A 15,233-nucleotide genomic window follows, 5' to 3' on the forward strand; every position below is an offset into this window, starting at 1 on the left:
ATTTTTTGAAGGTATGTATAATTGTACTTTGATATTGTACACCTACCTATACCAACATTTTAATATCAGCCATTTCACTTTGCTTAATAGGATGGTCAAAGCCTTGTGAACGCATATGTATAGTGTGTGTGTGTGTGTGTACACACACACACACACACACACACACACACACATGTACATGAATTTATTTACATCATTTTTACCCCGCCCTTCTCACCCGGAGGGACTCAGGGTGGCTTACAACAGTTGGCAAATTACATTGCCCAAAATACATTCAATAAAACAATGACATATCAATAAACAATAAAACAGTACCACATCAATTAAAACTCTAATTAGACTCTATAAAACCATGAATTATAAATTTTAAAATGCATGTATAGTTAAATTCATCCACTAACACCTTCATGTGCACCTTGATTCACGTCATATCGACCTCAGATGTTACTCCTTAAATGCTTGAGTACATAGCCATGTCTTCATGGCTTTCCTGAAACCTAGGAGAGTCGGAGCTTGTCGAACACTACTGGGGAAGGCATTCCACAGCCGGGGAGCCACCACCGAGAAGGCCCTGTCCCCGTTCCCACCAGCCGCTCCTGTGAGGCAGGTGGGACCGAGAGCAGGGCCTCTCCAGATGATCTTATTCATTCATTCGTTCATATATTTCCATGCATGAAGAGGGGGAAACGGAGCAGTAACTGCTGTATAACCAGAAATAATGTAAAGTGTAGAATAGTCATCTTTGATCTATCCTTTAATACAGAACTGAGCTCGCACAGGGGAAACGTGTAGTGTTTGGTAACTCACATTTTATGGCCTCAGTTGGTAGACTTTTCCTGTTCCATCCGCCTAAATTTACCTCCACACTTGAGAATTCAAAGACATTTCCAAGAGATTTTGCATTTCATCATAGTAACCTATGGGTTCAAACTATTGAGAGGCAAATATAGTTTTCAGAGAATAGGCTTTGTAACTTCAAAACTATTGGCTCTGTTTTGTTTTTCTTTCCATTTATCTTATGGCATTGAGAGAAGCTCACATCTGTCTAAATGCACTTCTAGAAGACTCCAAGTAAAATGCAGATACCAGAGCTATAACATTTTTCTACTTTATTTCCCTACATGCCATTTTACTATCTCAACCAGATAAAGAAGCTGGTGAGGCTTCAAAGGGTGGTGTGATGTATTATATGTCTTTTGATTGGTCCAATAAAGATATTACTACAGGATGAATTTTGAATCACAAGTATCACCTCATGATTGATGAAGGGGATCTTGTAACAATTTCATGATGAAGCATCTAATGAATAGATATAGATCTATGAAAGCTTATGTTTGGTTACATGTCTTTGTTGCATATCAGTCATAAGGTAGAATTCAAAAAACACTAACTTGTTAGTTTGGAATATCAGTATGCAAAGATATCTTGTAGCATCTTTAAGACTGAGAAAGAAGTTACTGTATATACTTGGGTATAAGCTGAGTTTTCAGCCCCTTTTTAGGGCTGAAAAAACTCCCCTTTGGTTATACTCGAATGAGGGTCCTGGTTGGCATATATTCGGGTGGGTTTATACGAGTATATAGGTAACCAGAGTTGGATAGTCTTATATTAAATTACAGTTTTATGTAAATATTCAAAAACATTTAAACTACTGATGCCTCAATTAATGTAATTTTATTGGTATCTATTTTTATTTTTGAAATTTACCAGTAGCTGCTGCATTTCCCACCCTCGTCTTATACTTAGCCAATCAGTTTTCCCAGTTTTTTTGTGGTAAAATTAGATGCCTCGGTTTGCATTCGGGTCAGCTTATACTCGAGTATATATGGCAATTCTTCCTCTCAATTAGTCTTTAAGGTGCTGCATACTGATATTCCAAACTAACAGGTCAGTGTTTTTGCATTCTACCTTATGATTGATATGCAACAAAGACATGGATCCAAATTGGGTTTTTTTTTCTTTCTCCTTCCCAACTTCTTTTCCTTTTTTGTCATACCATGTGGATCCATTTTGGGAAACATGCAGCCCTCACCATATTGGTAGATTGTGACTGTCATTCCTTACTGAGAGAAATACTAAAGAAGGTGCATGGGCATTGCAGTCCAAGAGCACCTAGATTCCCCCTGCCCCATGTTTTTATGGCAGGGATTTTCTCAATGGTATTTGTAAACTGATCTGGAACTGGGAGTTTTTGCCACTTGACGAGCAAGATAAAATGCACCAGATAAAGAAACAAATTCCTTTGACTATGTTTCTCTTATGCTCATTTTAAATATATACACATTTCTTAAACTGCAAATGACAGCAGTGATTTTAGTGTCTATATCTGTAGATTTAATAGCAAGAATATATATTTAATTATTATCATTGTTTTGATAGTATTTCATTCATGGAACAAATTCAGCTGGAGAAGCAAGGTAGAAGGGACAATTATTTATTACTGTAGCTATGTAAATATGCATAGTCTCTGTCCATCTCATTTTTAAAGTGCAGTAACATGTTATGTTTGCATATGCAACTAGCACACCTAATTTGCAAGAAGACATGCAAATCTGGTGCCCCCAACCTAGAAGATGCAAAATCGTGTGTTGTGTTTTCTGCATATTGCTGTTCTTGAGCCTATATTTATTCCAAGCAAGTCATTGCTGGGATTCAGAAAGAGAGAAATGTCGGAAGGGTATATAGCATTTCATCTCCAGGTGTATATGAATTACAAATTTGAGTGTAAATATTAGAAAACAATTGAGTTTTTAAAATCTGTAGATAGACTATCTGCATGTTCCTATATGCACAGACTATTCCATTGTAGCAGAAGTTATGAATGTATGGACATGCATATGTTGTTGGAATGCAACCCCCATCATCCATGATCTTTGAACATGAAGATTAGGATTGCTGGTTGGAGAGCCAAAACATTTGAAATCCAATTCCCATGTGTGTGGTCAAGGAAATACTCATGGAAGTTGTTAAAGACAAAGTCACAAAATTAAATACAGGAATACCTCAGTTAATGAAGATGTGCTGTTGGATATTAGTTCTTCTTTAGCAGAAAAATTATTACCAAAGGTAGAAATAACACAGGCTAGGGTTCTGCCCCACAAAAATGCTATCCCCTCCAATGCAGTTAACACATATAAGCCCTATAAGAAAAGCATGTTTGCTGTTATGTCATTCAGTAGTCCTCATACAGCTCATTTCTGTACAACAGTTCACTAGAAAATGGTTGTGAAGTTGGAGTATTGCTGAAATGTCAGAATTGTGTTCTGTTCAGGCAATGCAAAATGTGTGACTGTCAGCTAAAAAGTGGCTATGCATCCAGTGTTCCTGCTTTGTTTGGTACAGTAGAATTTACCCATTTCTTGACATCATGACATTCCATTTTTGCTTGTCCCAACCAGCAGTGGTCAGTCATGTGAGGTGAATACAAAGGCAAAGCTTTATATTTGGATAGTAGAAGAGAAATATCTATCTACTAGTCAGCATGAAGGAGAGGTAGCTGTGTGGCAGCTGTTGGTGCCAGCTTTATTTTTATGGTTCTTCCTGGTTGAACCCTGAGAAGTAGGATTTGTTTTAAATTATCAATTCTAGGTATAGTTTAATTATATCTTAGAAATGTTTTTATATAATTACTTTTCTCTTTATAAGTGCATTTGGCCCTCTATATCCATGAGTTGTGCATCCATGGAAGCAACCAACTACATCTCCAAAATATTTGAAAAAATACATTTCAAAATGAAGACTTTGATTTTACTACTTACTGATGTATATGCATGACTGTTGTAGTTTCCTGCCATTTCGCAAAGCCTCAAGTTCTCAGGCACTTATTTGAGTTATTCCCCATTTTATATAAGGAATACCATTAAGCCATTGAATATAATGGGATTTGAGTATCCATGGATGTTGTTATCCATGGAAGCTCCTGGAACCAAACCCCTGCAGATCCTAAGGACCCACTGTACTTTGACTGAATTTGCTTTAATTTGTATAATCTGCATTCTGTACAACTTTGGGGGGAAAGTCAGGATATAAAGGGAATTTTATTCTTCATCTTCATCGTCCATAAACAGAACAACATTCAAAATCCTCCAGCTAGCAGGATCTTGTTGGCTAGATGATTATGAGAGTGGTTGTCTTCAAATGGAACTTCTTCAGTATGTGTGCAGGATTGGATTTCACTTTTCAGTGTAATGTTTGCATAGGCTGTAAGATAATTTGAACACCAATGAGATTTTCCTATGAGCCAGAGAAGAGGACAATCTATTCCTAATGCTGCAAAGTCTAGGATTTTAGGTGCCAAAAAAGTGATTAGTCCCTGGTCTTTATAGGAACAAGAACAAATGTACATCATGTAACTCAGTAGTCCAATTTAGGTATGGCTTACTATGATTTGCATGAAAGATAGTCTGTAGAGGGAACCAAACACATCGGTGTGATCTTTACCAACCTGGTACATTAGATTATACCTTCCACCATCCCCAGTTGGACTGCATTCACCATCACACCCAGATACCACAACTATGGATGATATCCTCTAGCCAAATGTTGTGATAAACTTTTTTCAATAATTTAGGAATGTATTAAACTGTTTCTAATATATTTTTGAAATATTACATTTGTGAGTAGCTCAGAGAGGGTGAAGAATAACTGGTTTTCATCTACAAGGCTCTTTAATTAGCTACTCTTTTCATTGGAGTTCATGTCATCATGCTTCTAAAGGTTATGCCAGAGATAGCATAGCAATAGTTCTAAGGGGGAAAGATCTTTTGTAGTGAATGGAGCCTTTGGAAAATAACTTTGCATTCCTTTTTTGTGCGAGTAGATAAATGGAATGCTAAAGGTATTCATTGGTTCAGTGTGAACTGTGTGTAAACCCATTTAGAAGCAGTGATTGCATAGCAGTCTGTTGTTTCTGTAATACTGGACTTAGTCCCCAAAAGGGGAAGGGAAGAAAAACAACTTCTTATCATGATTGAAGCAAACACTTAAGACTCTGTGAAAGGTTATGTTTATCTTGCAAGGATGCAAGAGCTTCAGAGAATATCTATGCATGTGCCTCATTCTTGGCAGAAGTAGGCCTTGGGTGTGAATAGTTTTTATGATAACTTGCCCTGAAACCAGTGTCTTTGGATCAATCTGCAGATGGAGTAGCATTTGAATGATACGATTGGAAAGAAAATATATCGTACTTTCCTTGATGTTCACCATATCCTTGTCAGGCAGATAGCTGAGTGCTTTCTGGATTCCTTTGTGTCCACTAAATTATTTTCAGCAGGTGGAATAGTATTTGAGTGATATGATGGAAAGGAAAATATGAAACACACTCCTTGGCATTCACTTTAACCTTCATGAGCTGTTAGCTGAAAGCTGTTGTAGTGTATAGCTTGCCAAGCCTTTCATTCGCCAAGCCTCTACAAGGAAGGTTAAGATGAATCTTGCCCTTTTTCAATTGGCCAATGAAACCCCTTTTTATCAACATGCTGTTCCACTGTTTTGCTATTTTTTGCCTTTTGTCTTTTAATGGATCTGGTGTTCCTTCGATGGGTAGTTTAATTGCCTTTTAATAATATTTTTCAATATGTCTTATTTTCATCTTTATAAGTGTTTAAATTTTTGTATGCTGCCTTGAGTTCTGGAATGAAGGAAAAGAAAAATTATAGATGAATAGTTTTTAAAAGATAATAAACAGTAAAGGTTTAGTATCCCTTATCTGAAATGCTTGGATCCAGAAGTTTTTCATATTTTGGATTTTTTTTTTTGGATTTTGGAATACTTACATTCACTTAATGAAATATCTTGAAAATGGGACCAAAATCTGAACAAGAAGAATGTTTGTTTCATATATGCTTTATACATATAGATAAATGGAACAACTACATTCACTGTCAATCTTTTAGTCATTGTAAATGCATCTTTCACTAATAGTGATAGACACCTGAGGAGCCAGATATTTGGGGTCTTGCATTTTAAAATAGATCAGCAATTACATCTTTAAAATATATTTCATGGATGATTCCTTCACAATAGCAGATATTTGTCAGACTTTGACAGTATAATTTATGGCAGATTTATATATTTTCAGTGGCAGCTATTGCCTCTGATGCCAATAATGTGATGAATGCACCCCTGGACATGAATGCAGCTATTTAAGCTGCCAAATATATCCCCAAAACAGGCTCTGGACCTTGGATAATGCCTTTAAAGCCTGGACTAAAATTCAGAGTGAATTCATCACCCACTGCAACTTGAGCCACCAGCAGCTACTGTATATGGTGCTAGCTAAATGGAATTCAGGGTATTTCTTCCTCTGTGCTCAGACAGCAAAGGACAATTAAAAGACTATAGGACTGTACTGTGTGTAGGTACACTGTTTCTTCTGAAGGGCGCTATAATATAAATATAATATAATATAAATGAAGTGTGAAGGCACGCTGGGGGAAAAGGAAGGCTATGTGTCTGGCTACCCAATGGCGATCGGTTTACCCTTTAATGTATCTCAAAACCTTTAAAGTAAATACTCTGGATACTGGTTAAAGTTAACCAAAAATATGTTTATTGAACACAGGCAATGATAACTTCAGGCAGGATTCTTGAATAATAAGCCAAAATATAATATAACAGAAACAAAGCTTGAAGATTGAGCTTAAACACACTGGAAATAAACTCTTTGCTGTATTTGAATAATATGAGGTAAAATATACACTTTGAGGTAAATACTTTAAACTGTGAGATAAGTACTATGTATGGTGGTAAATACAAGTTATGATATATACTATCTATGCTGTTGGTAAGTACTAGGCTATACGGTAACTATAAGGTAAGGTAAGTACGTGATATAGGTTCCCTGTTTGGTTTGTCAGGCCGAAAGAACCCAGACAATTCTCTGACCTAACTCTAAGAAGTTTTGATCTGGAATGAAACTGGAGGGAAAAAGGCCTCTAGAGATGAGCTCTCAGGCTACAGGGCTGAACCATCGTACCCAAACCTACAGGGGAGTTTTAAGCTCCACCTCTAAAATAAGAGCAAATTGTACAATCCATCCAAGAGCAGCAAACCAGGAAATGAGCAGGGGAGAGAAAAGCTAAGTAAGATATCACATGAAGGCTACAATATGTATCTAATAGGGGTGTGCACAGTACTGTTTTTCAAAACAGGATCCGTGAAATCTGTCAGTTTTGGAAACTGAATCCCTGGAAACAGAACGGGCAGCGGGGATTAGTTTGACTTGGTCATAACGGATCACATAGCTGCTGAAAACTACTGCTTTCTGTTGTTTACAGGAGCGCCACGCAGTAGCTGTGAGCGGGAGGGTTCCTCCCTTAGCTTTACCTGAACTAATCAGAGCAAGATCAGATGTCTTTTTGCCAAGCTGGTCAGTCCCTTCCCCCCTCTCTACGCACACACACACACACGTATATCATTTTTTAAAATGAGATTTTATTTCTAGAAATTTGAATTTCCTAAAAATCAGTGCATGACCCAAACATTCTGAAACTTGGTGGGCTTGCAGTGGTAAATGTGTCCTCCAAGTGTTGCCATTTTAGTCTTGCTAGCCCTAAAATTAAGGACAGGGAGCCTCGGAAGTTCCCCCATTGCCGTCAATGTGCCAGATCTTCCCGGAGCGAAAATGCAATTTCCAGCTGACAGATCGATAAAAAGTATTTTCCCACTTCCAAATTCAGGCAGTTCCTGAAAAAAACGTAATGGGGCACCAAAAACCGGACACTGAAAATGGCATGAGGTTTACCCGAATTGCACATCTGTAGTACCTAATGCACATGCACAGTACTTGATGCATTATTTTGTTAATGCAAATACACATTATTTAGAATTATTGGTTAATTTGTTCTACTAGAAACAAGTAGAAAAGATAATTTGTTTTTGTTTTAGCTTTTCTATTTGAATCGGATTTGCATATACTAAATCTTTTAAGGTCTGGCCAGATTCCAGTTTCTCCTTCACCCAAATTACATTTTAGAAGTTAATGGCAAAGAAGTTATTTTCAGTTATTTTCAGTCTGTGAATGTGTGAGCTGTCTCTACTCAAATGAAGTTTTCTTCTCTTTTTGTACCTAGTATCTTCCTGGCTCTGTTTATTCCCTTTGCTTTAAGAACTTGGAATTATTCTAAAGGAAATTGGTAATTCTTGAGCAGCTATGACATGCACAGAAGTTGGAATTGCTTATTAGCACAAGCTTTTTGTGGTGTGTTTTCATATACCTTGTCGCTGTGATGTTGATTGGTTCAAATATCTACACCGTAGACTCTTTGGGAATGGACTGTTGCCAACTGTGGACATTTTGCTTAATACGAATGGGGATCAAGTATTCTTGGAAGTTGAGTTCTTTTATTTTGCTGGTTTTAACACAAGTTATCCTAGGAGAGTTTCTCCATATTTTGACGTGTTTATCACAAAGTACACTCACAAAGTGCTAGATGATTCAACTGGCTGTTGTCTTAGCCTGGGAAAAGTTTTCTCTTCACAGACAGTTATGTGACCCTGAAAGTTGATGAAACAAGTTGGAATGTTTTTGAGAACAGAGAATTAAAGATCCCCTTTCCCTGTTTTCCTTCACACTGTAATCTCATGAAATGTTTAGTGCTCCTCAAATGTTGAGGAAAAAATTATGTAAATGTCAGTTGGATGACTTGACATAAAGGGTTATAGCTTTTTATGTGTTATGTATTGCTATGATCCCTGCTGCATTTTAACAAGTCTTTATTCTGGTATGTACATTTTCTAGCCGCAGATCTGGCCAATATACAATGAACCATGACAACTCCAAGAAGCCCTCAGGGAAGCCTCCCTACAATCGTTCAGGTTCTCAAGATTCGCTGGATGAATTGTCCATGGATGACTATTGGAAGGAACTTGAAAACATCAATGAAGCCAGAGACAATGATCATGAGGAACAGCAAGTTGTTGTTGTGAAAGAACCTGATGGTAATCAAAATCAAATTTATTAGAATTATTTCTCTGACAAAGTTGTATTTAAGAAGTATAGAAGTACTGAAGCAGTATAGAACAGGAAAGTAATTGTAAAAGCTGTGTATATTACCTCCTAGTAAAGGTAAAAGTAAAGGTTTTCCCCTGATGTTAAGTCCAGTCATGACCAACTCTGGAGGTTGGTGCTCATCTCCACTTCTAAGCCGAAGAGCCGGCGTTGTCTGTAGACACCTCCAAGGTCATGTGGCTGGCATGACTGCATGGAGCGCCGTTACCTTCCCGCCGGAGCAGTACTTATTGATCTACTCACATTTGCATGTTTTCGAACTGCTAGGTTGGCAGGAGCTGGGGCTAACAGCGGACGCTCATTCCGCTCCCTGGGTTTGAACCTGGGACCTTTCGGTCTGCAAGTTCAGCATCTCAGCGCACTGTGCCACCAGAGGCCCCATGTTACCTCCTACTGTGAGAGAATTTGTTCTCCACTCATATTTGGCAGGAATGTCTGGATGAACTGCTAGATCCCAAGTTCCTTGCCAATTTTTGTATCTCGTATTCCCTCGCACTACTGGCACTGAGAAAGCTGATCCTCCTTGCACTCTAAGCACGAACTGTTGTTTTTCTACTGCGTCATTCTGGCTGATGTGATGAGGTTTAACTATACATAGTTGGTCTCCAATATCCCTCAGAGACAACATTTCTGGTACATTTATTTCCACTGTTTGTTCAGAATCCCCACTCCGTCTTAAACCTAATGACAGATCACTTTGCTGGTGCAATACAAACAGCCTTTTGCAGTAAAATTACACATCAGCCTAGATCAAATTAAACTGATTGAGGGTTGTACTAACAAAATAAATTGCTAACAATTTATATTGAGGAGGGATTGAGAGAGAAAAAAAAGAGAAAGAAAAAGGTATAGAACTAGCAAAAGCAGAATATTAATCAATTCAAGGTGTCAATCACACACATATTCTTGGCTGTAATGGAACGGTGGTGCAGGGAGTTCTTATTTAAATGTAAAAATCCAAATATAGAAATGAGTAATAAGGAATCTGCTAGAAAGGAGAAATAGTGGCATATTTTAGTGAATTTAGGTACAAAGGCAAATAGGTTTCTGCAGAGCAAAGGTTTTGGATGAAGGTAAAGGCATGTGAATGGTCACAGTGCCTCCTATATCTAACGTTAACATGTTATTGTTATTATGTATGAATACAATGAGATTCTGTTTGCTCTGGGAGAGGCTCAAGAGAATGCTATGAAATACAATATGACTCCTCTATCTACAGGTGATACATTCTTGAACTTAACTGTGGAAATAGGAAACCATGAATATTAACAAGGTCTATTGAAATGAACAACTGGAAGTTATTATATGGTTGTGCTGGAAGAAATAGAAAATGCCAGCATGACTCTACATTAACCTTCAGTGGAGGCTTGCCATGGAATTGCCTGAAGGACCTAGAAAATTCATAGAGGACATATTTTGTCACATGCAGGCAGGTGAAACCTTGGTTACCTGTCTTGCAGGTATGGGGGGTCATACTGTATACTAAAATGAAGACCAAGTAATTTTCACTGGCCAGATATTTTCCCAACCTCATTTAAGTTTGAAGTGATACTCTTTCATAAATGAGAAAATACAATTAGGGGCATAACTGAGATTATGGTCAAACTCTTCTCCCAGAAATTTGAGAGTAAGTTGAAAATGTTGGCTGTATCTCAATTTGAATAATCAGTTGTGGCCCATTTGCTTTCTAATATGAAGCCAACATACAGGAAGGTGTACCCTGAAAGGCATCTTATACATCTTTTACAATACAGAAATAATGTTTTATGTCTTTAGCAGTGTGTGTAGCAGGCACACCTAGCACCAACTGTATCTGACATATATGTCCTTATTTCTCTTTTTCTGGCACAGAGGGAGAATTGGAGGAAGAATGGCTAAAAGAAGCAGGTTTGTCAAATCTCTTTGGAGACGCTTCTGTGGACTCTCAAGAAAGTATGGTGGTTTTGGCTACTTTGACCCGAACCCAGGCAGCAGCAGTTCAAAAGCGAGTGGATACTGTCACACAGACCATGAGGAAGAAAAACAAGCAATACCACGTCCCTGATGTGAGAGATATCTTCAAGCAGCAAAATGAATCAAAAGAAAAAGTAAGCTGCTAGTTTATAGCATTGATTTGCCCTGCTTTAAAAACCCACTATATTCTAAAATAGGCTGCAACAGAAATAAAATATGCTGTCTTACCCATAACGAAGAATCAAACTGTGGACATTCCAAAAAATCTCTTATATAGTACTTTGAGAATACTGAAATAACACATTTTTTTCAATTTGTCTAGGATAAAGATAAGAAATTTCTGTTGAGGTGATAGGGAATCCATACACATGTGTTATGATCGGTTGTAGCATTTCTGTGAAGCAGGAATTCACTAAGTGAAATGGCCTTTTGAGGCAGCAGATTCGTAGATCATAAAGCACATTTTTAACTGTAAACTACAGTTCTTTGTCAATGTTTTAAAAAAGTTTAAATGCTATTTTTATTTTATTTTTCATTTTACTCTTGTTTTTATGTCTTTTTATGTTAAAAATATCCAAAGTAGTTAACAATATTATTGTTAAAAATCAGAAACATGCTAAAATTATTTCTCAAAATCAAAGACATCAGTAGGGATAACTAGTCACTAACTTGTGGTCTGTATTGGGAAACAAGTGGGGGCGGTACTCATGGGAAAATGTGGAAGAGGACATTTGAGCTAAACGTAGCATCCCAGTTGGATGGTTTCATTCTGGTATAAAATTAAAATGCTGGGTTTTTTTCGTTAAAGACTTGCAGTCTAATAGTTTTATCCACTTTGCACTTCTGCACAGTATTCAAACACTTTGATTTGTTTTAAATAGTCATATTTTAGATTTAATGCTTTAAAATATAGTGTGGAACATATTCAATAATAATAATAATAATAACTCAGCCGCTATTAGGACCTCAAGATTGAACTTCAAAGACTCTGGCAGAAACCAGTGCAGGTGGTCCCGGTGGTGATGGGCACACTGGGTGCCGTGCCAAAAGATCTCAGCCGGCATTTGGAAACAATAGACATTGACAAAATTACGATCTGCCAACTGCAAAAGGCCACCCTACTGGGATCTGTGTGCATCATCCTAAAATACATCACACAGTCCTAGACACTTGGGAAGTGTTCGACTTTTGATTTTCTGATATGAAATCCAGCATGTCTATCTTGTTTGCAGTGTCATACAATAAAATAATAATAAGAACACTTTATACGAGGGCTATCCAGTGTCTTACTTCCTAAAACAATACACACATATAAAGTGCATTTGTCTATTATATTGGTTTATAATAATCTATAAATATCTAAAAAATTAAAGTATCTAAATGTGGATTGAATGTTCTTACTTTTCAGGGAGCAATTTAGCTAAATGCTTGCAGTGTAAGGAACAACTGCGAGGGGGAAAAGAGTAGTATAAAAGAATACATGGCTAGGATACTATTCAATACACTTCTGGAAATGGGTGAGCCTGTTTTCTAAAACATTTTAGCCACCTTGAAGACCATAGTGTGTTTTACAATCTAAAACACCCACTGTCTATTTCAGTACCTCATATTCATAAAATTGGCATCACTGTTAAACAAAACATGTTAAATAAGGCACTGGCTACACCAAAATACCATCTAAAACAAGCCATAGCTAAAAAATAACTATAGAAGGAATGGAGCATACAATAAAACAAAAAGGCACACAGAACAATGAAGTTTCTAAAGCTTCAAATAATTACAGATAAGATCCGACTGCAAATGCATTTCCGCTATATCACAGCTGTGTTTCATGTTGAAACTCTGCTCTCTGAACCTCTGTGGGTAGCAAATTCCACAAAAGAAGCCAGCACTCTATACATAAGGGCTTCATTCATTTGTGTTCTGACCCTGGTGTATTCATATTTTACCCTATCCCATTTAGGCCTTGAAAAAAGTATGAGTCAACAGAGAAGGATTGCTGCTGTACTCAAATTTAAAAAATTTAAAAAGGATTCTACTGTAATATATAAATTGAATATAGCCTCAAGGACAAGGAGGAGTTGCTTTTGCTTAATGAACTTGTCCTTGGATTAAGATGCTTTGGCTGCCATTTCTTTATATAATGTATTCATATCCAACATTCTCAAGCATGCCACAATTATTATTTGCGATATATACTCATTGTATAGGTGGATGTCATGTATATGTTGAGGACAGGGTTTGGGGCCAAAATTATGGCTTTTGATATGACCCATGGATAGGTCAAGGGTCATTCCATGGAGAGGGAAAAGCACCAGTGCTATCTTGGAGGGCCAGCCACCTTGGCTACTGCCACCATTTCCCCACTTAGGCATTCAAAAAGGCCAGAAGCAGTACCATGACATGTTGTTCACATTCATTATTGCATTGACATTACAATTCACAATAGATATCACAAAAATTAGTTGTATGAGTTGCCTATTGTTCAATGAGTATTCAATTGAAGCATGGGATGTGTTTTAATTCTCTATGGAATTAGCTTTGTTTGCTCTCAAATAATATTTGATGAGACTAAAATGAGCTGACATCCATTGGGTATGCTGTCCTAGGGCTGCTAGGAGTTAAGGTTTAGGAAACATCTTGAGGTAGCATGATTCTTAGGCATGATACACACAAATACATAGGAGCTGATGTTCTGTTAGTTAGAATTTGTGTTATGGTTTTGAGGCCCATCTAGTGGATCAGCTACCTCTAAAAATATCAGACATAATGGTGACAATATTGATTTAGTTCAAATCATAGAGTTGGAGAAGACCACAAAGGCCATCCAGTTCAACCTCCTGCCATCCAGGAGTCCAGCACTCGAGTCCAACATGAAGTCGTTACATGACTTCATTAGGCCACAGCAGCTTTGTAATGTCAGTACTAAATCAGTAAGAAAATTTGCCTGTGCTTGTATTAAGATTTAGATTAATTTTCTTTCCCTCCACACTTATTTTCTACACTTTAGGAAACTGGCAGTAAACTCCAGTCAGTAAGAACAAGAGAAGCACAAGAAGAAGCAAAAGAGGGTAATTGATTTTTTTTGTATTGTTTTATTACTTTGAAGTGACTTCACAGTTTATATTGTAGAACAGGTTTACTTGAACAAATAATTTATCAAAAGGAAGAAATAAGGACTGTAATTCTTTTACACACACATTTATTATTAGAAAAGGTTTGTTTGGAGGATAGAGGAGGAAGATGACAATTTACTTTCTCACTGTAGGAAATGTATTGTAATCCATGAAACAGAGACTTAAATAAATCTGTTGGTCTTAATGGTGTCAGAAGACTTACTCCTCCATCATCATCATCTTCATCATCCTCATCATCATCATCTATATCAGTGATGGGCAACCTTTTGAGCTTGGTGTGTCAAAATTCACTAAAAAACCTAGCATGACTTGGGTGGTGTGTCACTTCGAGAAAAAAACCCATACTTTCACAATATATATACAGTAGAGTCTCACTTATCCAACGCATTTTTGTAGTCAATGTTTTCAATATATCATGATATTTTGGTGCTAAATTCATACATACAGTAATTACTACATAGCATTACTGCATATTGAACTACTTTTTCTGTCAAATTTGTTGTCTAACATGATGTTTTGGTGCTTCATTTGTAAAATCATAACCTAATTGGATGTTTAATAGACTTTTCCTTAATGCCTCCTTATTATCCAACATATTTGCTTATCCAACATTCTGCCGGCCCATTTATGTTGGATAAGTGAGACTCTACTGTAGTTTAAATAACAAAAATTTATAATTGTAATATATAACTGTATTTAATAGATCAAAAACTATTTACTACCATTATTTCCATGTACAACAATCTATGGTACCTCTTGCAGTTTCCACGCTGATTTCTCTCTATTCTAGTTTCAATGTAGTCATGAATAATGAATAATACAATAATAGTATAATAGTAATAATATAATAATATACTACAATAATAATAGAATAATAATAGAAATATATATATATATATATATATATATATATATATATATAAATGTAATGTGCGTAACTCCCATGGAATAAACAACAAAACCACTGGACCAAATCACACCAAATTTTGCCACAAAAGACATTAGTCATCCAATCATGTGGCAGCTAGTCAGCAAAAATGGCTAGGTGTGTCAGTGGTGACACGCGTGTCATAGGTTGGCCATCACTGATCTATATCCTGCTTTTTCTCTCTATAAGGAGACTCAGAGAGGCT

At 36.8% G+C, this 15,233-nt stretch overlaps 1 protein-coding gene across 2 annotated transcripts in view; it reads left to right on the forward strand.

The window, feature by feature from the left end:
• Window positions 1-15,233, forward strand: part of arhgap18 (Rho GTPase activating protein 18) — an 83,977-nt gene that overhangs the window by 37,907 nt on the left and 30,837 nt on the right. For both annotated transcript variants that reach the window (XM_008118108.3, XM_008118107.3), the window contains exons 2-4: window positions 8,741-8,940; window positions 10,862-11,097; window positions 13,974-14,034. In XM_008118108.3, the coding sequence (XP_008116315.1) occupies window positions 8,741-8,940; window positions 10,862-11,097; window positions 13,974-14,034 (497 nt within the window). The remainder of the gene's footprint in view (window positions 1-8,740; window positions 8,941-10,861; window positions 11,098-13,973; window positions 14,035-15,233) is intronic.

Source organism: Anolis carolinensis, chromosome 1 (assembly GCF_035594765.1).
Source record: "Anolis carolinensis isolate JA03-04 chromosome 1, rAnoCar3.1.pri, whole genome shotgun sequence".
In the NCBI taxonomy this organism is placed as follows: Eukaryota; Metazoa; Chordata; class Lepidosauria; order Squamata; family Dactyloidae; genus Anolis; species Anolis carolinensis.